Source organism: Hyaena hyaena, unplaced genomic scaffold, assembly GCF_003009895.1.
Source record: "Hyaena hyaena isolate Hyena2069 unplaced genomic scaffold, ASM300989v1 scaffold_92, whole genome shotgun sequence".
NCBI classification, from domain to species: Eukaryota; Metazoa; Chordata; class Mammalia; order Carnivora; family Hyaenidae; genus Hyaena; species Hyaena hyaena.
Window position 1 is genome coordinate 2313174 of NW_024080723.1, and position 26231 is coordinate 2339404.

The following is a 26231-nucleotide window of genomic DNA, read 5'->3' on the forward strand; positions in this document are numbered from 1 at the left end:
AATTTTTAAGTTCTCAGACTTCTTACAATACTGTTTCCCAATTTTTGGCAACCCACATAATCAGAAAGAGCAACCTAGGGTCTAAAATTTGTTGCAGTGTAAACATCTCTTGCTCTATCCAAAATGTGTATAAAATAAAAGTTCCGGGGCACCTGAGTGGCTCAGTCGGTTAAGAGTCTGACTTCGGCTCAGGTCATGATCTCACTATTTGTGTGTTCAAACCTCACATCGGGCTCTGTGCTGACAGCTTGGAGCCTGGAGCCTGCTTTGGATTCTGTGTCTCTCCCTTTCTCTGCCTCTCCTCCACTCATGCTCTGTTTCTCTCTGCCTCAGTAATAAATAAACATTTTTAAAAAATAAAAAATAAATAAAAGTCCCAGTTTTGGACATCTGAGTAATACCATGCACAATGCAACTTTGCATTTAATAAAAATATATCATAACTGGTATCATTACAGTAAAGTTATCACAACAATTACCTAGATATTAAAAATCAGTCCTTATACTAATAATGGATGTAAATTTGATTTGTTACTATACATATCTGATATTCATCTATTAACTGATTTTTTTGAAACTATGTAATTATAGAAGTTGTATAAATAGGCTCAGGGCTTCATTTTACCTCACAAAATGAAAATATACCCATTATATCTAACCCTAGAGACATTTTATTTCTATAGATATTATCATATAACTTCCCATAAGATGTTATTAAAATTTACTTGTGTATTTTTCCAGACCTATAACAATTATTTAAATAGTTAAAATATAGCTTTCATTTCACCAGACTTATCTCTTATTTTTAGAAATCTATCAAAAATCCAATGAATCCAGAAATATTTTTAAGAGAATGAAGGAAAATATTCATGGCTTTGTCTTTATAATATGACTAAAAGACTTTGAGAGAAAAGCAGGGGTTAAAAATTATTCTTTAACCACCCACACAACCCTGGATTTTAAGAGGAGGTTTCTTTAATACTTTTTTCTTACTGCAGTATTTGTTGCTTAAGGAAGTCTGTGGGCGGATAAGATGTTATTATCCCTCCTACACACACCCGTTTTCTTATTTACAACATTAAATCTCCATATATATAAGTACTTGAAACGCCAACCCTTTTCTTTCGACAATGTTCTGAAATTCTTTGGAATTTAGTCCACATGTTACCACACATTACCTTCCTATAGGACGCATTTAGAGTTAATTGTAGTTTATCCCAATATTTTTTTTCAAGAGTGATTCTAATCAAAAAAGGTGTTTGAGATAGATGCCTTTCTAACTTTTTGTCTGAAAACAGAATTCCATGAGCATCAAGTCTTATGTTCAAAACAAATAATATGAAATTGTTCTTTGTATTAATGAGTTTTCTTAAACAGTGAAAGGATACAGATACTGACATGGGAAAACCCAACCTTTAAGGTCTGTATGCAGTATTTTTTATTACACTACAAGTTACTTTTATAAATGAACGCATATTTGCAGATCATGTTGGAGATTAGTAAACATGTTTTACCTAAATAAAGTTAGGACTTTGAATTGTTTCATCTGAATAAATAGATCAATAGTTAAAATTTTTAAAACTCCCTATAAAATATATACTTATGTCATGAAATCTTTATCTCACTTTCATATTGTGGTAAAAATGTTCCCTCAAATGTAGGAAAAGACAGATATGCCTTTGTGCAAATGGGTTAAACTTAAATTATTTTAAAGTAATCCGTTCTAACCTTCATTGCTAATGTAAAATTCATTAACCTAAAAAATACAGGACAACCTTAAAAAGTAAAAATTTATGTATTTTGAAATGATTTTGGATTTGGAGGTTTAATGATATCACTTATAATAGCTACACACACATGCAAACATACATATATTTTTGTACACAAACATACATATATTTTTGCAAATAAATCTGTTCACTTCTCTATTCAGATCAATGCATTCCAGTTTGGAATTATATTAACTTTTGTTAAAATAAATTAGAAAAATAATCATTAACCATCCAAAGTGCTTGCAAAGATGCCCCAATTATTAACTAAATACACATTATTGAAAATATATCCTATAGAGACCAGTTAGAACAATCACTAGCTAAGATTGATGGATTAAGCAAACAATCGCAGGTAATTTAATCACTTTTGGTTAATTCAAAGGAAACTGATCCTGGCTCCTCTGATATTTGGTAACAGGAACTCTGTCAGAATACAGAGGCAAGTCTATCTTCTATAATAGAGCTAGTGAATCAAATATATTTTATGTATAACACAATGGATATGTGGATTGGAATTGTTCAGGTTAGTCTAAACTGGGTTTTTAGATTTAGTTACTCAGCCTTTTTGGTGCCTTGTAATAGAGTAAAAAAATTAAAGAAAATTAAAACCATTAGTATTTCAGAGCAAAGTAAGACAACGACTAGAAAAAAAAGTAGTTTAAAAAATGTTTGGTCTTTGACTACAAAAATAATTCTTAGTGTCAGAGTAAATACTCATTGCCACAACTTTCAGAACAACAGCTATTTAAAAAAGAGTACAACTCAGAACTAAATGGGTTATATGTTCTTTTCTTTTTCTAAAACAATTATCTTTTTTTTTTTGTTCTTGATTTTATTTTATTATTTTTTTTTTTACAAATAGTTTATTGTCAAATTAGTTTCCACATAACACCCAGTGCTCATCCCCACAAGTGCCCTCCTCCATGCCCATCTCTCCTCCCCGCCACATCCATCAGTCCTCAGTTTTTGTCAGCATTCAAGAGTCTCTCATGGTTTGCCTCTCTCCCTTTCCCCCACCATTTCCCCCCTTCTTCTCCTGGTTGGTCCTCTGTTAAGTTCCTCCTAATCCTCCTATACGTGCACACATATGATATTTGTACCCCAATGTTCATAGCAGCACTCTCCACAATAGCTAAAACATGGAAAGAGCCTAAGTGTCCATCAACAGAAGAATGGATCAAGAAGATGTGGTTTATCTATACCATGGAATACTAAAACAATTATCTTTTAAGAAGTTCCTTTTTTTCCTCCTCAAAGTTACTATAAACACAAATAACTGAAAGAGTAAAAAGCAAAAAGAAGATGAAGAAAAGGAAAGTGGTTTCTAACTAATATACATAGTTCAGATTATAAACATCATATTCATGGCATTGAAATTATTTCCTAAAAAATTACTATCTTATTTAGATCACTGGATAGCACAATGAAGCAAAGATTTCAATATGAACTGAAACAGGGAATAGTGCTGTTGATCTCACCATCACTTGCATGAACTAATTACAATGAATGTACGCTGGAAACCAGCATCTGAAACATAAACCATGTCTTCTTAAAAAATAAATTAAAATGGGGGCACCTGGGTGGCTCAGTTGGTTAAGCGTATGACTTTGCTCAGGTCATGATCTCATGGTTCATGGGTTCGAGCCTTGTGTCGGGCTCTGTGCTGACAGCTAGCTCAGAGCCTGGACCCTGTTTTGGATTCTGTGTCTCTCTCTCTCTCTGACCCTCCCCTGCTCTCTCTCTCTCTCAGAAATAAATTTAAAAAACATTAAAAATTAAAATTAATTAATTAATTAAAATGATGTGTGATATGATATTGGACTCAAATAGAAAAAAGGATATTGTGACATTTTAACAGAAAGAGCAATGAAGATTTTTCTGTGGTCTAGTTTGTTTTGTTTTGTTTTGTTTTTTAACATCTATTCATTTTTGAGAGACAGAGTATGAGTGGGGGAGGGGCAGAAAGTGAGAGAGAGAGAGAGACACACACACAACCTCCGAAACAGGTTCCAAGCTCTGAGCTGCTAGCACAGAACCCAACAAAGGCTTGAACTCACAGACTGCAAGATCATGACCTGAGCTGAAGTCGGATGCTTAACCAACTGAGCCACCCAGGTGGGTCGAGTCTGTTTTGTTTTTAAAGATGCTAAAAAATTAACAAGACTTGTTGCCTGAACAGTGGAACATTTGAAACTCAATACAGTATCTGGAAAAGTAGGTAATCTATACATAAAGACTAAATATAACTGGGAAATAAACAGAATTTTGCATAAGAATTACTTTCTTCCAAAAGCAACACTTTTAATTGATTAATTCCTTAATATTCCAGTGGTGAAATATCTACTCAAGCAACTATCTGTCTTTTTCCTTTCTTTTTCTCTTTACCATTTAATTGCTCTTCTTTCCAAACAGAGAAGCTTTTTCAGGAACACTGTATCAATCAGCCAGGGGGTAACATTTTTTAGAAGTAGTGAAAGACTGTCTTAACATCAAATAACTGTCCAATGTCATGTGACAATGAATACATCTTATGCTCTCATGGTACTAAATCTTGACTCCTGTTCAGCTTTAGCCTTTATGGGAAAAATTGTGCTCCAGTATTTTGTTGTAATTGTGTTCTCTGGGTATTACTTAAACTAATTAAGCCTTTCATTACATAAAGCAACTTGATACATCTTTGAAGTATTCCCCAAACTAGTGTGATAAGTCAGATCTTTCTTGAACCCAAGGCTTTCTTTTCTTTATCTTTCATCAAATTCTGCATTTAAACACTAAAATTTACTTGGAATCATACATTTGATCATTTTCTACAACTCAAGCAAGGCCTCAAGAAAGTATGTTTTTATACATTCTCTTTTTTTGATTCTTGTTGAAATTATGCCTAACTTTTTTTTCTTGTTGTGTATAAAGCTGGAAATTTGTTCAGATTTCATTTGAAAAAGTATTTTGGGATATTTACAATGAAGATGCAATTCATAAATAAAGTATTATTTAGCGGTCAGTACACCAGATCAAATTTTAAAAGTTTTTGCCTCTCTTTTGTATGCTTCCTCAAACACATGACTTAATAATGAAAACATGTCTTACGTGAAGAAAAATAAATATAGATTAATTTAACAAAGAAATAAAAATAATATCTTATTTTCATTTTGTTTATCTTTCTTACCTTCTTTTATGCACCAAAGCTCCTTCAGTTTCAAATTATTGATGTGATAATTAAGATCTTGTTTACATGAGAGTTACGTATGTGTTAATATCAATACATGGTATTTTAGAGCAATATTATATATTTTTAAATCTCAATATTTAAGTGATTTCCTCATGAGTTCTTTCTGCCTTGCTAAATGTTTTTGGAAGCTTCCTTTAGGAAGTTCTTTTTTTTTTAATGTTTTTTTTTAATTTCTGAGAGAGAAACAGAGAGAGAGATACAGCGTGAGCAGGGGAGGGTCAGAGAGAGAGGGAGACACACAGAATCCGAAGCAGGCTCCAGGCTCTGAGCTAGCTGTCAGCACAGAGCCCGACGCAGGGCTCAAACCCAGGAACCATGAGCTCATGACCTGAGCTGAAGTCGGATGCTCAACCTACTGAGCCACCCAGGTGCCCCTAGGAAGTTCTGACATGCATATCTATCTTAAAGATAACTCAGGCACAAACAAATAAATGAACAAGAAAGATTAGATAAGATGAAATTCTTAAGTATGATTCGTAAGTATAACAAATAATTTTCATTTATACATTTATGTAATAAATAGGATGATACTTATTTTGTTTGTCCCTTTCCTAAAATGAAAAATGTGAATTTGTCTCAGATATCTGTAATGGCAAATATATGTTAATACCCATAAATAATATTTATAGGTAAGTCTTCAAATATATAAAAAGGCAACTCTTACCTCCATCCCCAGATCCTGATCCTGCATCTGGAGGGGAAAAGAAATACTTTGTTTTTGTTTGAAAACATATCCAAAGACTATTTGTGACTTTATTTAGTTCATGTTTACTTTCTTTAAGACAATAATATAATGGAGAAAATGACTAATATTTAACCTGAAAATGTATATTCACATCAATTTAATTTAATTTGTATAACTCATAAAATAAATTCTCTATTATTTTCATTCTTAAACTCTGTAAGAAAAACTATTATCCAGCTTTGATACAATTCCCAAAATTGACTATGTAAAATCTCTCATATTTTTATTTTAACCAGAATGAATTTGGTGCCATTAACTGAAAAAAATAAGAACAAAATGCTTATAACAGTGAAATTCAGAAATTAAGCAGGTGAAGACATGTGGCAAATAAACTCATAATTAAGGCATAGTATTATAAATCACATATACACAGAAAAAAACAGTTTATAGATAATTATATTTTCATGTAATTGCTAATATATTTTCCAAATACCACAATTGTGGATAAGTTTATCTGTCATCAACATCATCCTTTGCTTTTAAAATCCATAGAGGAGTGAGATTAACTTCTGTCTTTGTGCTTAAAATTGGATACACCCTAAGTGATGGTGGCCCAAAAAAAAAAAAAAAAATGATACCCTGCCTTCTGCATCTCTTTCTACATTTCTTCTCTCTCCTCCCTCCTACATAATTACAGTTGATAAAAGTTGTCCATTTCTGACAACTCAGTTCTGATGGACAGTCCGTTTTCTAGGAGGGAGTCAAGACCATTGAGTGTCCATCTGGTTCTACCTCCTAAGTGTAGGCATCATCTTCCTTTTGCCTCTCCACTTCTTTTCATTCTAAATACATTTGGTTATGTGTTTTTAATGTTTATACTGGATATTAAGACTAATATCGGTATTCTCTGTCTGAAATCCTCATCTCACAATGAAATCTCAACCAGGATTCAAGAAATACATCAAATGCCACTTCTGAAGGAGTAGTAGTTTAAATAATCAGCCTTGGTTGAGACTCATATTAACTAATTCATAGAGTCCAACACTGTATTAAATCAGAAAGCCACATCATTTACTAACTTGTGTCTTTAGGCCAGCAGAGTCTTTCCTTAAGGCAAGCTAATTGGTAAAACAATTTATAAAAAAACCCTTCTGAGTAAATGTACACTCAAATAAGTATTTTAATTGTATGCTTTCACTGTTTGATGATAACTGTTTCAGATCAAGAAAGGCTGATGCTTTCATCTCCATAGTAGAAGAGTCCTGATAATCAAATAACCAGATAATCAACTGAACTGATAATCAGAACTCCTGGCACTGCCACTTTGGGATAGGACAGTGCTTGCATGGTCAACGTTTGTATACTTTCACCGCTAAAATTTTCACTAAATTTATCTGAATTAATTTGAAAGCTTAATTCAGTATTACTTATAATTATCATAGGCTAACAGGTTGTACTATTATAGCACCAATATATTCTATGTGTTTTAATTAAATGTGTACAGTTTCTTGTTTCTTCCTAAGACTGTAAACTTCTTTAAATCAGGAACCATGTCATGTTCAGCTTTTTATACTTATATTCACATAAGAGGAAGTACATAAAAGCTTATAGATTCAAATCTCCAAACATTACTTATTTGATAACATAAGGAATATTATGTAACCTTCCTAAGCTTATTTGTCCTCCATTCAATGAGTATAGTAACGTCTATGTCATTGGGTTATTTTGAGACTTACACAGAAAAAGCACCATAGCATGTTTTAAATGCTTATCACTGTGTCTGGTACATAAAAATTAACATTGTGAGTAAACATCTTGCCTATTCACTTACAGGGTTTCTAATAACTATGTATGGTTTGGGAAAAGGAAAAAAATATCTGCAGTATATTGGTTTTATTTCCCACATATCTATCTAAAAAGTCAAGGGGCAAGCTCTTTAAGACAGTTTTTGTTTGATTTGATCCAAATTAAGTAAGTAGGAAAGAAAGGAGGAATAGATGGCAAAAGTAACCACAGGTCCATAGCATCATTATGAAATTGTGATGGAAAGCTCTAAAGGCTTCTCTAATATAAGATTAACCATCTTGGCAAACCAGAAATAAGTAGTCTACTAAAGCCTTATTGGTGAGACAAAAACACCTAAGAAGTCATGCTGCTGAACCTGAAAATCTGAACTCCTAGTCAATGCATTTCTTATAACACAAAAAAAACGAAAATGAAAGTGAGACTATTGAGCACACTGCCCAATAGGAAACCATTTTTTGGACAAAAAAGATTTGTAAGTTCAATGAAATATAATAAAGTTATATCATCTATGCCTTTTATTCCTAGGGATCACAACTTGCCATCTCTATTCATTGTCAAATAGCATTTCAAAAAATGGAAAATCTACAAAGAAAAGAAGGAGAATTTCATTTAGATCAAAAGTTAGAACTCTAATTTATTTACAGTCTGACCTGGTTAATCAAAATACTTTGGTGCCCCCATCATTATTCAGATCAAAAAATTTTAGATTTTTTAAGTCAATGGGAAACCTTCAGCAAGACTGGCTTCCTAATCAAATCCTATAGAAATCTAAGTATGTGAATTAAGTAGGTATGGATTACTCAATTGTGATTAAATTTTCTACTTGGCTACGTATTTATTTTCGTAGTACAAACAATACAACAGGGACTAGAATGTAAAGATTTGTATGAATCAGGAGAATGTGTGTGCCTGAGCCTATAAGAACTTGGAGGTTGGTAAGTAGGAAAGATTTTGGTACCAAATGTTCTTAGCCGTATCATCACTCAATGATCCTTTATTATAACTGCCAATTGATTTTCATTTGGCTACTGTCAGAGACACACCTATAAGCTAAATGATCTTGAATAGACAAGATCTTTTTCTCACTATTCTTTGGTATTTGTCTTCAACATTCTTGACTTTTAAGAGTCAGAGTTTCCAGGGTTTTTTTTTCCTATTTGATTTGTTTTCACAAATCACTTTAAATTTTCTCTGTAGGTATGGCAGATTGATTTTCATAATTAGTATGCTCCCTGTCTTTCTTCCTGTTTCCCCCATCTTTACTACGAGAGTACCATCCTGGTCCTCCTTCCTCCCTACTGGTGAAGCAAGTCCAATGACTCTCACATGTTGCTGTCCTTTTCATTCATTACTTCTAAGACAGATGAAGTGGCAATGATCTATTTGCTCTAGCAAATAAGAAGCAAGTGGGGCACCAGGAAGGATGCTCACATCATGAGGCAAAGAATCATATAACGAAAATGATTACCTAAAAATCAAAACCAAAACCAAAACGCCTACATCATCTGTGAGTAATATCATTCTCTTCTGCTAGTTCTTAGGAACTTTACGAGTCACTGGTACAATTTGGCGCACAATGAATTACTAGCCATCAATAGGCTTAAGATAATCTTTTAAAGAATATAAGACTTTCTCCTTGCTCATTTACTATCTTGACCCAACCATCATACACATGACATTTTACATAGTTCCCTAGAATAGAAAAACACCTATTATCTAAGAAATACTTGTTATCTATCTAATACTTGTTATCTTTCCAATAAAACAGACTTTTCCTGGCACTATTCTATATTTTCACTTTTTAAGGAAGCTCATATTTTATAGTGCTGCTGACGTTACCCACATTTTCACTTTCAAACCCAGATCTGCAAAACTGCCCTCTATCAGATGATGCTATTGTTCAAAACAGACAAACCAACTGTATCTGTGCTTAGATAAGTTTCTCTATATTTGGCACATAGTCAGTAAATCTAGGCCTCTAATTATATTATTCAACTGTCTGCACTTCATTAAATAACATACGTATTAAAATCAACATCCTTATAGTAGATGTTCTCTTTCTTCCATAAGTGATTTGAAATGTAAACAAGGCAAAAATAAGAAAAATGCATGCTTTGCACAAAAGAATAAGAGGCTTATGCAGCCATTGTGGAGTCTGAGTTACTTATTTGGATATAACATATCAGGAAAAGCAAGGATGGTTCCCACAGATCTTGGGAATCTTTAGGATCACATACATACCTGTGGCGCATGATCCTTCAGACGCCACAAGGATCTCACTCTGCTGTTTGCATGCAGCCTGCCGCAGGTAGCACTCATTCTGGTAACTCTCTCCATTGGAGCCACACACAGGCACGTAGTCACTGTTACACTGGGGAACACACAGATAGAAGCTTATGGTTAGTACTGAAGTCAGCATACCTTTGACACCTTGAACAAAAATAATCAGTTGCAAAAGAAAATACTTTTCATTTTCAGTAATCCCCATTGTTTCCATTAAGTCTTTGACTTTATGAGGGCATCATTCAAAGATACACAAAAGTAATGTGAAGGCAGCCAAATAGTCATTTGATTTGGATGGGGTGGATGGAGGGAGGCTTCTAAATTGATCAGGTAATTCCAACAAAGTGATTGGACAAGCAACAGTAAAAAGATATAGCAGCAAATGTATCAACATTATTTAATACTGTTTTTCAGATATATGCCCATCTGGCTTGGTGGAAAGAATCAAAATATGCTACAGTATTCATGTTATTAAAAATAGGTAATGCCTATCTGTGTTTGGAGCAGACGTATATAGCTGCAATGCCAATGAAATCAGTTACTCCTTACTATGTTTTTTCCCTGTTGAATTTTAATCTTTACAAATTTCTACATATATGGATAAGACATTTGGTTACTCATTCACTTGTCACGTATCTTTAGATCATTGGAAATTGACAGATAGAGTGCAAGAAAAAGACAAAATATGGAATACAAGGAAAAAATCAGTAACTATTGAAGTAAAGTTTATTGACATGTATGTAAAACATACATATGTAAATTTTATTGACTTTTGACAAGTATGACTATTAATATATATTTCATAAAGAGAAAAGTTCATTTTTAAAACAACCTCATTACAAAAAAGTACACATTTTACAAAGAAAATGAGGTAACCTGGAGGGTATGCTCATTGCAATATAATCACACTCTAAGCCATTAGAGATATTTGGCGGTGTCCTCTACCTGCTAATTACACTAGAGATGTGATTATCTCATGATTACTACTACTGATGCGCTTCATTGTTTAATTGTAACAAACGTAATAACCAGGATGATTACTTATAAATATCCACCTACGCTGGAAACTAAGTAAAGCAAATCATACATACATATGCATGTGAAAACATTTTTCTGTTTCTAGTTCTTATTAAAATATTTGGATTGTTGATGGCTGTGAGTCTACAACATATACAAAATTAACCAATGATATAGTGAGATGGCTAGGAAAGTTTTAATGTATATGATAATCAACCTAAAACTCCATCATAAGTTAAATTAAACTCAAAGACTTATGCCAGAAAAAGAACAGATTCTCAATAAGGTTATGATCTTATAATTAAAAACTGAAATTTATTTTTTTACTCTATTTCCTTAGAATATCTGTACTTTCTCTTTCTTAATCAACCATTTAACTCCTGCTCTTTGCCTTTATGTAACAATGGTTTAATCGTCCTAGTAATTTATAAATAAAATGGGATAAGCCAATGTTCTCTGAAATGAAAAGTCGTATTTTATGAGTCTACTTTGTATCTGTTATTGAAAAATTGAAATAGAGCTTATTAATAGTGATATACTTTTCTCCCAATAGTAAATCCAAATTGTATGACTTTCACATTATGATTTCCATAATTGCTAACATGATGATTAAGATATTAAATCACATCTATTTAGAAATTACTTACATGTGATTAAAATGATTTAAATATTTTACATATGACACATTTTAGAAATCTTCTACATTTCTACAATTTCTAATCTACATATTCTGGAAGCCCTCTATGCAGTAATTCCTTTTTACAGTTACTGTTGGCTCCCAGGCTCAGTCTATCTATGTGACTATATTTTAAAACTTGATTAGAATCTTTTACTAATGAGGATATTTAAATAGGCATTCACGGGGTGCCTGGGTGACTCAGTCAGTTAGTTAAGCGTCCGACTTCAGCTCAGGTCATGATCTCACTGTTCGTGGGTTCGAGCCCCATGTGGGGCTCTGTGCTGACAGCTAGCTCAGAGCCTGGAGCCTGTTTCCGATTCTGTGTCTCCCTTTCTCTCTGACCCTCCCTTGCTCGTGCTGTCTCTCTCTCTCTCTCAGAAATAAATAAAACATTAAAAAATTTTTTTAAAATAAATAAATAGGCATTCACTTCTGATCAAGTGATACCTATATAAAGGCTGCCTTCCACAAGCTTTCTAAAATATGTATGTATTTTTCACAATGTTTATTTGTTTTTCAGAGAGAGCAAGCAGGGGAGGGGCAGAGGCAGAGGGAGAGTGAGAATTTCAATCAGGTTCTGCACTGTCAGAGCAGAGCCTGATGTAGGCCTCGAACCCACAAACTGTGAGATCATGACCTCAGCAGAAGTCAGATGCTTAACTGATGAGCCATCCAGGCACCCCAATATATATGTAGTTTTTAACTTGTATCTGAGAATTGACCTACCATAGGACTCAAAATCTTTATCACTACTAAAGAAAAAAGGCAATGGCAAAATGTCCATGAAGAGTTGAGTTTTCCAGTGAGCACTACTGAGGTAGCACCAAATAAATGGGGCTGGTGCTCCCATCAGATCCATGGCCTGGGAGGCAGGTGGATGGATAGGTGTTTGATAACTGTGCTGTGTTCAGGACCAGGGAGGATTTATGAGGACCCACTAACATTAAAATGGTATCTGAGCACATGGAGGAGAGATCAGAAAGAAGTGAACTGGTAACATATCATAGTCAATAGACTTGCTGACACTTTCAGCAGGTAGAAGGTAGTCAAAATTAGTGTGATGTTTAGACTAGTAAGCTCTCATGCTCAGGTTCTAGCATTCTAGTTCCTGTCTACCTTTTATCTCCATCTTCAAACCTGCTTACAATAGATTATTTGGGTCCACATTTTCTCCACTCCACTCCCTAGAACCTCTCTATTTATCTTTCTCATCTGTTTCTACAGATGTAGTCAGTGGACAGGGGGTGCGGGGTGGGAAGTATTTGTTATCTCTGACAAGTGCTAGTACACAATGCTGATATGCATCTTAAAATATGGAATAAACTGATAAAGTGCTCATATGCCACTTCTGAAGGATGCAGTAAGCCAAATGTGAACAGTGCTAAAAACAGAGCTGCCAAGTTCCATGCACAAGCCAAAAGGGAGATTTGTATGGAGCTGAAAAGAGCTTAACTGTAGATTATCAGCAGGATGATTTTGGCCTTTAGTACCATGACTTGCACTCATTTATATGAATAATGCAAGGAGGAAAGATAACTCTAAATCATTAAGCCTCAGGAGTGCAAGTCTGGTCTTAGTTCTCCAATTTCTCTCATCCCCTTGGTGTAGGACCTTGTGGACATCACTCAACAGTTAAATATTTAACAAGCTTATAGCTCAGTTTCCCCATCGGAAATCGTTAACTAGGGCATTCAGGAGGATTAACAGAGTTATGTTTTTAAAATACTTTGGAATATTCATTTATAAAAAAATGTAAACTATTTGTCTCTCATGGTATGTATTTTTTTATTTGAATACAATTGACACACCATCTAACACTGACACTAAACACACATGTCTAAAATTAAAGAACTAAAGGAAAACAGGATACCCTGGTGCATAAAAATAGGCTAAGTACTATGTTAAAATATGCCAAAATATTGGAAATAGTTTTTAGTGGTAATCATAGTACTGCTCAGTTTCAGATGAAGGGACAGATTCAGATGTTAAATGACTTGCTAAAGGCCACATAGTTGGCTGGTAAGAGAAAAATCAAGACTCAGGCCCAGATGGTTAGACCCATAAATGTATGTGTTGTACAAACTTCCTCCCAGGAGAACAGTTATTCTATTTTTCTTAAGATGTTATAAAAATCTTAAGTTTGTTGTCCAAATATGTGTTTACCAGTGGAATGATTTTGTTCCAAAGTGTCCACATAGCTTAAGAGAGTAGCTACGTATCATACTAGTGGATCAATGACTTGACACTCTAGAATATATGGAATTCATTTTACTACAGACGAACAAAAAAATGTAAGAGAGAGGTTTCTTCATATGATTTATTGCTTGTTTGGTTAATAAAGATTTCTTTTAGCTGAGATTTCAGCATCTAGAAGCTATGTATAACTTACATTTTATAGATTGTCGGCACTTTCCATGGCGTCTGGCATGTAGAAGTTACTCCACAGATGTTAAGTGAATTCTTGTTATATTCCCAGTTGTCAAAGGCTTAAGAATAATGGCTTAGGATATGGTATGTTTCTCTTCCAAAAAAGAAAAAGATAAAAAAACCTGCACATGTCCCAATCCTTTGATCATTCCATAAGCAACTTTTTCCTTCTCTGTAACCACATTTCTTTAAATGAAAGAAAATATGACTTTGAGGGAGGCAAGCCTGTGGCTATGGTGAAAGTGACTCTGTGTGACTTCTCAGGCTAGGTCATTATAGGATACAGCTTCTATCTGGCTCTTTCTCTCTTTCTGGATACTTGCCCTTAACACCCAGCCATTGTGGTATGAGGTAGCCCAAACTAACACATACAGAGAGATCCACATTGAGGACCGAGGTCTCCAGCTGATAGACATATGAGTGAGAGCCCTGAGAAGAGTACAGAATCAAGCCTTTGAGTTCTCTCCCTTCCTTGGCTAATGCCAAGGTAAGGAGAGGTGAGATATTTCCATCAAGTACCATCCAATTGTAGATTCGTGAGCAAAAAAAAAAAAAGTTCATTATGTTTAAGCCACTAAGTTCTAGGCAATTTGTTATGCAATCCTAGTAAGTGGAACAATTGCAGATCTAAAACACACCTATTAAATGAAAACATTTAATAGCTGAATTAAATAGTATCTGAAAGGCATAACTTCATCATATTTTTGAATTACAAACTGATAATTGGTCACTGTATATACAACCAATGCTGTCTATGAATAACTGCATATGGCCCTTCCTCCCCCCTTTCCTTCCTTCCTTCTTTCCTTCCTTTTCTCCTTCCTTTCTTCTGTCCATCCTTCCTTCCTTCCTTCCACCCACCCACCCATCTATCCATCCATCCATCCATCCATCCATCCATCCATCCATCTCTAAATTTTCCTCTCCACAACTGATTTATTAGATGATTCATCAGCATGTCATCTGGTATTCAGATAGAAACGAGGCAATAGGCCATATCTGGAACTCATATGATCATTAAAAACTCATTTGTACTACCTGTGATATTGACTTGTCTACAACAATTTGGTATTGTTATTGCTGTTACTGATATTTTCATATGTATGTATAATGTCCTGGGAAAAACATAGATTTGGTGGCAAAGGACCTAGGTTCTTACTTTATGATCACCACTTAATGATGGTTATTTATATTTCTGAGCCTTAATTGCTTCATCTATAAAAGCAGGATAAAATAATTACCTCATTCAATTGTGACAAATAAAGGCTAGAATATGTCAATTTAATTTAATTTTTTTAATGTTTATTTATTTTGAGAGACAGAGAGAAAGAGAGAGAGTACCCACGAGCAGGGGAGAGGCATATAGGGAGGGGAAGAGGGAGGGAGAGGGAGAATCTCAAGCAGGCTCCACACTGTCAGCACAAAGCCCAATGTGGGACTCCATCTCACAAACAGTGAGGTCATGACTTGAGCAGAGATCAAAAGTCAGATGCTTAACCAACTAAGCCACCCAGTCATCCCTATGTTTATTTTAAATCATCTAAGAGAAGTGAGGGCAAATATATGTTCACTTCAGTGCTTCAGTAATAATCCAAATTGGGAAACTATAGATCACATATCCACACTTCCCTTTGAAATGTAACACTATACAGAATGACCATAGTTTGCATCCTAATTTGAATGAAAGAATTTGTGACTGTATCTGTAAGCCTAGGAGACTTGCAGCAGATAACCTCAGCTAGTTTAAACTAGCATATAGGAACAATAGATTATCAGGACATCTTCCTTATATGAAGGGAAGAAAAAAAAAAACCCACAACAAAACCTCAAATTCATTGGAAGGTACAGGAAAGGACTGAATCAATATACTCTTAGCCTAAAATAACTTATTATTGTTTGCACAACATGTGCATTTTCTTTGATCTTGAACTTAATTCAGTCACTCTATAGTCTTAGTATGTGTAGAGTCTAAGTTTTCCATGAAGGAAATGTTTATTTTCTCTTGACAAAGTGACAGCTATCACAAAGCACAAGCTAATAGTAGTAGTAACCTAGTAGTAAATTTAAATTCTACAGGCATTAAAAAAAATACATTTATTTTCTTGTTCAAAGTTGGTTTCAGGGGCGTCTGGGTGGCTTAGTCGGTTAAGCATCCGACTTTTGCTTAGGTCATGATTTCGTGGTTTGTGGGTTCGAGCCTGGCGTCGGGCTCTGTGCTGACTGCCAGCTCAGAGCCTGGAGCCTGTTTCAGAGTCTGTCACTCCCTCTCTCTCTGACCCTCCCCTGCTCATGCTGTCTCTCTCTCTCTCCTAGAAATAAATAAAATTTTTAAAAAATTTAAAATTCAAAGTTGGTTTCAATGCCCACTCCCCAGTCTATTCCAATGAACAATTATTTAAATTAATGACAAATGTAACTGGCTGGCCAAAACATGAAAAGCACAAATATTTTGGTTGATAAAAAGTTTTACCAAAACCCTTTATGGAATCTGAAAACTGAATATAATTTCTTGAATATGAAAACTATACATTTCCCTGTAGTAGCACGCACCCATTTAGAATTTTGTGAACTCCATTATTTTTCTCTTGTTGGAATCTTGTTAGAATGATGGCTTTCCATGTAAGGAACAGTCTTTTTGGTTCATTTTCTACTGTTTATGAATTCACTTCTTATGTCTATCCTTGGTCATGAAAGTAAGACAAATTTATGGGAATCACAAACTGAAAGGGGGGGAAATTCACAAAATCCTTTGGGCCTTTAATTACTGATTTATCCAGTTGTACTTTCCCCTTAGTTAACAATTGGAGAAAGTATGAATTGGAGAGTTTTCATGCTCTATCTCTCCCATGCAGTTCATTGAAAGAACATCATTACATTGTTCAGTGTGGCCAGAGACCTTAGAGATTCCTGTCACATGCATATTAAATATGCACAGATATGTTTCTAAAACTATAGTGTGGTCTGAAAGACTGTAGTATGGTCACAGCAATAGTCACCCACCAGGAGGTGGTGCACTTTACAAATATTAGTTGTTTCATTGCTTTTCTTGGAAAGAAAATTTTCAAGAAGCTTTTAGCTCATCTACAAACCATAAAAACTATATTTAAATATGAATTCCCTTATCTCTCTCACTAGGAGGTTGAATACAATTTAAAATATTTAATTTCATCAACAATTCTAAATATTGCATACTACAACAATTGTTTGGGCCTTAATTTCAGTCTAATGTTTTCATTCATTCTGCAACATATTTTCCTTAATTTTTTAGTTTCGCTTACAGTCTTGGAAAGGTTTTACCTGATCCCACTTATACAGTTTTGTTTACTCACATATTTCCTGGTTAAACATGTGTATTTTAAAAAGTAATTCAGCAACACTCAAAGGTGAATATAAGACATTAATATAATACCTATAGTAGTTGAGGGTATGTATGCTTATGTAAACATTCTGAAAGAAAAGAAGGTTTATAATTTATGTGGTATAAAGCATTTTCTAGATGATGACTGTAATAATGACAGTCATCGATACTTCAATTGATACTCATAAAGTAGTTCTGATGACACAAGTGCTACAGTTTTCCACTCTATTTTTAAAAAATTATTTTGTTCATTTTTTTAATGTGAGGCAAACTATATCTTCCTAATGTTTATGAATGACCTATAGCTATTTGCACTCTTTTGGGTTCTTGGGAAATTCAGCTGTAATTCAATGTGATGCCCGTGAAAAGTTGATATATGTTCATAAGTTCCATGATTTCCCAAACTAGCACAATAGTTCTGAAGTCACTCTAATAAAGAGTGTGTTTAAAAAACTTACCTGGATTGCCAGGATCATAAGACCAAAGGCCATTAAAAGAGAGCAATATGATAAGAAAAATGATAGCCCCCATGATAACAAAAGTACAAATCCACAATTCTTATCCATTGATTATTCGTTATGACTATCCCCAGCAGTTGAATTATAAAATGCTTGCCAGATGGGATACATAAACCTAATTTGCTGCTGACACACCAAGCAACAACCTGAAGCTTTCTACCTCCAGCGGCATTTATAAGTCTGGCATACACATATCTCCAAAAGCTATGTCTTTTTGACATCCGTTGGCTTTCCTGGCAGCACAACACTTTTGCTTGGTGCCAGCTTTCCTCTCAGCTCGCATAGCTATAAATTGCCAAGTGATGGGTTGTAAAGGGAGATCCCTTTCTTGTAGTCTCATTAATGAATAAGAAGATGCAAATATCAGACTTCTTACCTTGAACTGACAAACGCAAGTCACAGTGTCTCCAATTCTTAAACATTCCCCATCGAATTTACAGGTGTTGGTGTCACAGAGGAAGAGATCATTTTCTCTGTCATCATAACCTCAAATTCAAAGAGAATACTCCCGTCATTTAAAAATGGTATAGATTTTAAAACAACAACAAAAGCACTATCGTGCAGCCTTGAAAGAATTGCTCTAAATTTTTATTCCAATAACCACAGCTGTACTGCAAGGTCATTCTCTACTGATAACCTCCAAAACCTAGTTAAGTGATCAATATTCATTTCTTTTTTTCACAATTCTTTTCTAGTCAATCATCTTTTAATATTCTTTTTTGATTGTGCTATTTTATTTTAGCCAGGGATACTACCGGCAGCAGTGAAAGAAGGCTTAACACTTGATTCCTAGCTTCTTTATTTTTTTTCTCATTAAGTAGACTATAGTTTATGACCCCCCAACTCTACATTACAGAAAAGAGCTGGTGATGGTCTCTGAATGTCATTTTATCATTTTTCTATCCTTAATCATTTTTTTTGCCTTTAGGTCTGAAGCAACCCCTTATTTGGAATTTCTCCAGACAAAGAGGAAACAAAGCCCCAATAATAAAGATAAACAGGCACAGTGTTTTCTGTGATGGTCTGTCTGGCTCAGATGAAGATTGATCACCTCTAAGTCAACAGGGTTGGGGTTGGGGGGGTGCCAGGTTCTTGAAAATCTGCCTTGAAAACAAGTTTATTCTCTTTAGTTTCTCCAGATCTCCTTAAGATATCCAGCTAATAATACATCTCTTGATTGCCAACCTCAATTTCACTTTTAAGTTAGTTATTTCCTAAAGCGATATTGCACTTGGGGTGAAGCAAACCAGTCATTTTGATCTACGAAGCTGTGACCATTTCAAGCAAGTGATTTTGCAGGTTGTTTCACAGTTCTATGATAAAGCACCTGAAAAGTGATTAGACATCTGCAAACTGGAACTTGGCTTTTCAAAAATAACACACATGCACCTACGAACCACGAATAAGTTAAAGAAAACATCTTAAATTTTGTAAAAATACGGAAGTTAGAGATTGCCAAAAACAGAACAAAGGCAATCTATTGACCCAAATCTAACAGGGTGCAAATCTCAACCTGTCTTTAAGAAGCACAAATTAAAATGATGCATAATAATGTTCCTCCATGGGACTGACATCAGTAACAACGTCGGACTACGTGTTCTGCCGTCCTGTGAGTTACAGTTGGCCATTCCCACCTCTCCAAAGTTACATACACTTCAGCTTACATACATCCCTGGATTGTTCAAAGCCAGATTTAACGACAGCAGAATTATATTTACAGAAGATGAAAAATTACACGCACGCTTGCTAAAACTAGAACAGAGCAGACCTAGGGGACAATACCCAGGCATGTTAATGCAATTTAAAATGCCAATGAAATCACACCACCGTCCCGCCCGGGTACACTCTGGGCTGACATCCTGAAATGCGAAGCCAGCCCCGGAGTACAGCAACTCCCATCCTCGGGCCCTATTTAATTAGGAGGCTTCAGCTGAGCCAAGCCTGCCAAGCTCTCGCGTTCAGACTCTGAAGGGACCCCAGCAAGCAGGAAGACCGCCTGACCCACTCGGAGGAAGCCTGCCCAGGAACGCAGCGAGTGCCCGCCCGGGTGGGTCGCGCCCGCCCGAGGCTGCCTGCCTCGGCTCTGCCCACCCAGGCCTGGGAGACCGACGCCTGATTCTTTTCTCAACTTCCCTTCACCATCAGGAGCTTGGGGCAGCAAGAAGCATCCCTGGGCTGCAAAAACAACGTCTTTGCAGGAGAATGTGAGAGAGAGGGAGAGAAGGAGAGGGAGGGAGGGAGAGAGGGAGAGAGAGAGAGAGAGAGAGAGAGAGAGAGAGAGATTCTCTTGACACCCAAGCTCCTTCAGAATCCGTGTGACCTGGTCTTGAAAGCGAGACCAGCGCACCCCATGGCACTTTGACCAGGAATCAGTGTTTCTCCTGCAGTCACTATTTGATGTATTGCTTTCTGGCTTGCTCTTCCTCCTAAAGTTATTTCTCGCTCGTTTTAGCTAGACTTTTTTCTTTAATGACGGGGAAGGTTCTGTTTTAGTGCCCCCCCCCCCCCAAGGACTGGTGCTCTTTTCGGTGGATTCACAAAAACATCCCGCTGAACATTTCTTAAAATATCCGCAGCTCTAAGGGCGAGGATGCAAAAGGTTCCTACGCGTGCACTTTCTGCCCACCCCAGACCCCGTCCCCCCACCCACCCCCCAGCTTCCTCAGAGGCCTGGAAGGTTCCCTGTGCTCTTCTGGGTGGAGGTGGGTCGTCTTCGAGGTTTGGGGCAGTGGGAGGCGAGGGGCTGAGGAGACGCACTGGGGCAGCCTGGTGTGCGCTGGAAACGCGTCTCCTCTGCGGGGATGAAGGGGGTCGGGGCGCCGGGGTTGCGGACTCACCGGAGCAGTTCCAGCCGGTGGGCGTTTGGCAGTCACTCAGGGAGGTAGGGAAAGCCGCGAGCTTCACCGGGCGGGCCACGATGAGGAGCATCACCGGCAGCAGCAGCAGCCAGCAGAAGCCCTCGCAAAGTGTCCAGCTGCTGCACTGCCGCGGGGACTCCCACAGCACCATGACTAGTTCGCTCAACTCTGCAGCAGCAAGCGGCTTGCGAAGAACACACGATCGCGGGGGCCGGGCAGCGGGCTACTGAGCATCCCGCGGACGGCGGCAGCAGAGGCGGCGGCGGCGGCAGTGGCACCCGACGGGGAAGCAGCAGCCAAAGCCGCGCATGATCTCCGGAGTTTCAGCAACATCCAGTGACCCGGCCCAGCCCCGGGAGCGAGAGGGTCGTCCGCTGAGGAGCTGCGCCGGGGGCTCGGGGGGCTGCTGCCATAAGGAGGGGGTTCTGGGAAGCCAGGGGACCGCGAGGAGACGGGAGTCCGGAGGGCGGAGGAGAGGAGTCCAAGGAGGCTGCGTGGAAGGAGAGTCAAAGCGCCCCACAGCCCAGCAGCCGCCTCTCGCGCTCTGCCGCCCGCATCCCTCTGGCGTTTGGGAAGCAGCAGGTCCTTAGCCCGCCCGAGATCACGTGGGAAGAGGCAGGCGGGCGCTGATTGGCGGAGCGGGATGCAGGTCCCGCGAGGGAGGGGCCGGCGAGGAGGTGCAGGGAGGAGGCGACCGCGGACGCCACAGATGGGCTAGCTCGCCGGGCGCTGGCCCGAGTGGGGCTGGGCGGGGATGGCTCCGGGCAGAAGCGCGGGGTCCAGAGGGGGCGACTCTCACACCTTTCAATACCCCCTGCGCTTTCCCTTTCCGCCCCACGACGCCCCCTACTGAGCTTCGGGTCCGGGCTCGGGCCCCCGGTCCAGCGTCCCCTCTTCAGCCGCGGCTGTGTGGCGTCCCTCAGGGCTGGAGCCCGCGAGGGCTGACGAGGCGGAGAAGCGGTAGCCGCAGGGCAGCGAGCGGAGAGCGGGCGCGGAGGAGAGGGTCCTGCCGGCGCCCGGCGCTCCTGCGAGCCGGAGCGCGCCGCCTGCCCCCGATCCAAGCCGGGAAGACCGCCGCGCGGGCCCGGGAACCTTCCTCTCGGAGGTGCAGAGACCGGGAGAGGGGGAGAGGCGGTGGTGTGAGAACAGCTCTGGCCGCCCTGGAGGCAGCGGCGGTTCCCCCCGGGAGCCTGCGACCCCGAGGCTGCTCGCCTAGCTGACTCAGCCAGCCTTCCAGGCTCTCTCCTCTCCCTTCCCTCTCTCTCTCTCTCTCTCCCTCCCCTCCCTGGCCCCCCGCAGCTCCGACGCAGCCTGAGGAGCCCAAGGTTTGGAGGCTTCTCCTCGTCACTCGCTCCCCTCCAGCCCGGAGCCTATTCGCGTGGCCGCCTGGGAGGCGCGGGGAGCACTGCGTTTCGGAGGTCGGACCCGGTCCGCACAAGTGCTCGCAGAGAGGCGGGGAGGGCTCCTCCGCTGCAGCAACGGGTGGGCTGCGGGCGCCGCCTCCGGGAAGCCGCTTCCCAGAAGAGCGGCTCACTGGGGCGGCGCGGGGAGCGGCCCTGAGCGCTTCAGCGGATCTCCCGGCCCCACCGCCGGCGACCCGGGGGGGCGACGAGGGCCGACTCGACTGGGGCATCTCGCCCAGCGCCCAGGGTTCTTTCGCTCCCGCCGCGCCGAGCAAAGGCGGAGCGGGACCCGCCTTCCGCCTGCTGCATTCTTCACGCAGTTAGGCGCTCTTTAGCCTACTGGCATTTTAGTCGCTAGTAACCGGACCAAGAGCTTCCCGGGACGTGGATGGAGAGGAACATCTTTCTCTAGTGGCCCGGGTTGTTAGTGCGGTCACAGTCTTTTGGATGACCTACAAGGATGAATTTTCTTTTCTGCGTGTTGTTCAGTGATTCGGGATTTTTTTTTTCCTGTTTTTTCCCCCCTTCCAGCACCCTCCCTCTCTCTCTCTCTCTCTCCCTCCTTCTTCCCTCTTTCTCTCCTCTTCCTTTCTTCCTCCCTCCCTTCCTCCTTTTCCCTCTTCCTTCCTTCCTCCCTCCCTCCCTCCGTCCCTCCTCTTTCTTTTTCTTGCTTGCTTGCTTGCTTTCTTTCTTTCTTTCTTTCTTTCTTTCTTTCTTCTTCTTTCTTTCTTATTTTTCTTTCTTTTTCTTTCTTTTACTTCTCTTTCTTTCCCTCTCTTTTTCTTTCTTTCTTTCTTTCTTTCTTTCTTTCTTTCTTTCTTTCTTTCTTTCAAGAGCCCTCATCTCCGCTTCTCCCTTGGAAAATCTCGCCTTTCCCCCTCTCATTCTGGTTCCCCGAATTTAGAAGAGTGTGTTTGATAGTATCTCACAGGCAATTAGCGTCCATCCCCAATCACTTAAAAGAGGCATCAGTACACTTTGAAAGCTGGGACTATCTATCTTTTGCAGGCACCGTCAGAAAAACAAATTGTGCCCAAGCTATCCTTTTAAGTACCTTAACCTCCAACCTCCTCCCACTTCCTTGCTTTTTAACTTCTCCTTTGAGAGATGCGATCGTGCAGCACCTCAGAGCCTCAAAGAAATCTCATCTTTTTTCCTGTGTGAAACCCATCCCTTTATCTTACATCTCCGCCTCCGCCCCAAGACTATCCCACAACCCCCGCCCACTTCCAAAGATTTCTGAGCCTCAGTGTCTCTCTCTCCTGGCAATTAAGCAGCAGATCCCAGCATTCTAGTCGGTGGCATCTCGCTTCTCACCGACAAAGACTCCATTAAAACAGATCAATTAGACCAGACGTTGGAGGCATCAGAAAATCGGCTTCTAGACAGCGCAGCTAAATTCTTTAAGGAAACGGAATGCCCATTAGGTAGAGCTGCCAGCCGATATTGCAAAAACAAGGAATCAGGTATGCTTTCGCTGCACCCTTTCAGCAGAAAAGGCAACATAAATATACACTTGATGTAGATCAAGATTTAACAACTCCCAGAGTGAGAACATGTCATTTTCCATAGCAAGGCTGGTGTGGTAACTAATCAGGCTTATGAAAATAAGTCATGCTTAAAACTAAAGGCAAAGTCCTTAAAAGTGTTTACGCAGTAATTATGATAATGACACGGGACCTGCTAGGAATTCAGCACGTGGCTGTAGAAGTAGAATTTTACAGAACCTCTTAGCAGAGTAGAACTGTTCTTGAATTCTCTGCTAAGTAAATTTTTGGCATGCTTTCTAATAATATGTACTCTTCCTAAGACATTTTGCCCAAAGTAACTTAAAACTCCAAAGGAGTTAATTACTGGTTGTGACTGGTTAACAAATGCAGTTACTTCTACAGAGGTTCTTTAAATTATTAAACAGTTTCAGGCAAAGCCTTTCCAATAGGAATGCTGTGATTTTGTTTAAGCTTGTTTTGTACTTAGTGTTATAGTGCCACCAAGAAACAAATTCTGAAACTGGCAGGCACCACCAAGTGGCAGAAGAACATCGCTCACTGAACAGAGCATAGTGTCACTGAACACGTAAATAAAAATATATACATTATTTAGCCTCATCATTAGGACCCCAGAAAAAGACAGGAATTACATTTTATGGCAATGGAGATTGGATTAGTGATTGGATTAGTGCTTCAACTTTTCCCCCAATAGGGTCAAATCAGTTTACTTATTAGAATTGAATTTAAAACTAGGTCTACAAATTGTATTTTGCATTCTGCATTATGCGAATACTAGTTATACAATCTAATCTTGTCATGCATTTGCAAAATTTCTTGTTTTCAAACAGTGCGGAATGTTTGCTTTCAATATCCCTAAGCTAAGACAGTTTATTTGTGACACACATACACACTCTACAATTGACAATTGACTCAGAGGGTGAGAGGCAAGTTGTCATAATTTTAAGTAGAAACAGTACGGACTTTTTTTTTCCCATAGAGATTTATTTTTAAAGTTTGTTCCACCTACATGGAAAGGGCATTGTTTAGAACTGTGAGATTACTCTGAGCTTTAATGGGGGTGCAGGTGGGGAAGGGAGAAAAAGTTATTCTAGAACAAGAAACATTTAAGATAAATACATAAACCTGGGAATATAAGACACACTGACAATCAGAGTTCTGTCTCCTTTCTGATCTCTACCATTTTCTGATGTTTCAATAATGGTAAGGTATATAGTATGCCTATAAGTATTAGACATTGTTTCTTTCAGGAGGAAACACATTTTTAATCCCTACAAAACCCCTATGAGATAAGGAATTCCTTATCTCCATTTTATAGGAAAGCATATATCTTTTTTAAAAATGTTTTTTGGGGTGCCTGGGTGGCTCAGTTGGTTAAGCATCCGACTTCGGCTAAGGTCATGATCTCATGGTTTATGGGTTCAAGCCTCACATTGGGTTCTGTGCTGGCAGCTCAGAGCCTGGAGCCTGTTTCAGATGCTGTGTCTCCCTCTCTTTCTGCCCCTCCCTGCTCATGCTCTGTCTCTCTCTGTCTCAAAAATAAATAAAAACTATTAAAAAAAAGATTTTAATAAAATATGTTTATTTACTTTGAGAGGGGGGAGGGGCAGAGAGAGGGAGAGAATCTCAAGCAGGCTCTGTGCCGACAGCACAGAGCACTTTGTGGGGCTGGAGCTCAAGAACTCCGAGATTATGACTTGAACCTAAATCAAGAGTTAGATTCTTAACCCACTGAGCCACCCAGATGCCCCAACCAAAAAAGGCAAATCGCTTTTAAAGCATCAAGGGGCTTGCCCAATGTAACCAACTCAGTCAGCAGCACAGCTGGGACTCATCACAGTTTTGTCTAATGTCAGAGTCCAAAACCTAAATCACCATTTCTTGCTGTATGACTACTACTTCATAGCTTCTATGAAAGGAAGCTAGCTAGGAATTTACTAATTCTGTCCATGAAGCCACTTTGGCCTTCCTGTGGAATGCCAGTAAGACCCAAACATTAAATCTCAACCATGAGCAATTAAACTCGATGATTCTCATACTTGCAATTCTTATTCATTACTTCATATGAATTTCTAATTACTTAAGAAGATTTTTAAAGTTAGACAAATTCCAGGGGCACCTGGATGGCTCAGTCAGTTAAGCATCCGACTTTAGCTCAGCTTATGATCTCACAGTTCATGGGTTCAAGTCCCACGTTAGGCTCTCTGTTAACAGCTCGAGGCCTGGAGCCTGCTTCAGATTCTGTGTCTCCCTCTCTCTCTGTCCCTCACCCACTTTCTCTCTCTCTCTCAAAAACAAATAAACATTAAAAATAAATAAATAAATAAATAAATAAATAATGCACAAATTCCAAGTCTCACAGACAGAGATGTTAATTCAGACAGTTTGGGGTTGGACCACGGAATCTGTGTTTTAATATTCACCCTTGTTTAAGAACTTAAGGTACTAACTACACCTATATGACAAATGAAAGGATATCTGGATTCTTGCTCAGTTTGCACAGGACTTTTGGCAGAGAAGTTTGTAAGGTAAGATAGAAGCTTATACTCAAAAAAAATAAATGCCTGTCTGGCTCGGTGGTCATAAATTTGAGCCCCGCATTGGGTGTACAGATTACTTAAAAAAATTTTTTTAAACCCACAGAGGCTTATACTCAGCTATAAATGAGCTGTCATACGTGTCTGCCTC

General features: G+C 38.8%; 1 protein-coding gene across 1 annotated transcript in view; it reads right to left on the reverse strand.

Annotated features, from left to right (window-relative positions):
• TMEFF2 (transmembrane protein with EGF like and two follistatin like domains 2) overlaps positions 1–21156 on the reverse strand; it is a 228210-nt gene extending 207054 nt beyond the window's left edge. The window contains exons 1-4 of the mRNA XM_039234703.1: positions 20612–21156; positions 18151–18260; positions 9734–9863; positions 5666–5692 (exon numbers count right to left, since the gene is read on the reverse strand). Of these exons, the coding sequence (XP_039090634.1) occupies positions 5666–5692; positions 9734–9863; positions 18151–18260; positions 20612–20783 (439 nt within the window). The 5' untranslated portion in view covers positions 20784–21156. The remainder of the gene's footprint in view (positions 1–5665; positions 5693–9733; positions 9864–18150; positions 18261–20611) is intronic.
• Between the last annotated feature and the right edge of the window lie 5075 nt (positions 21157–26231).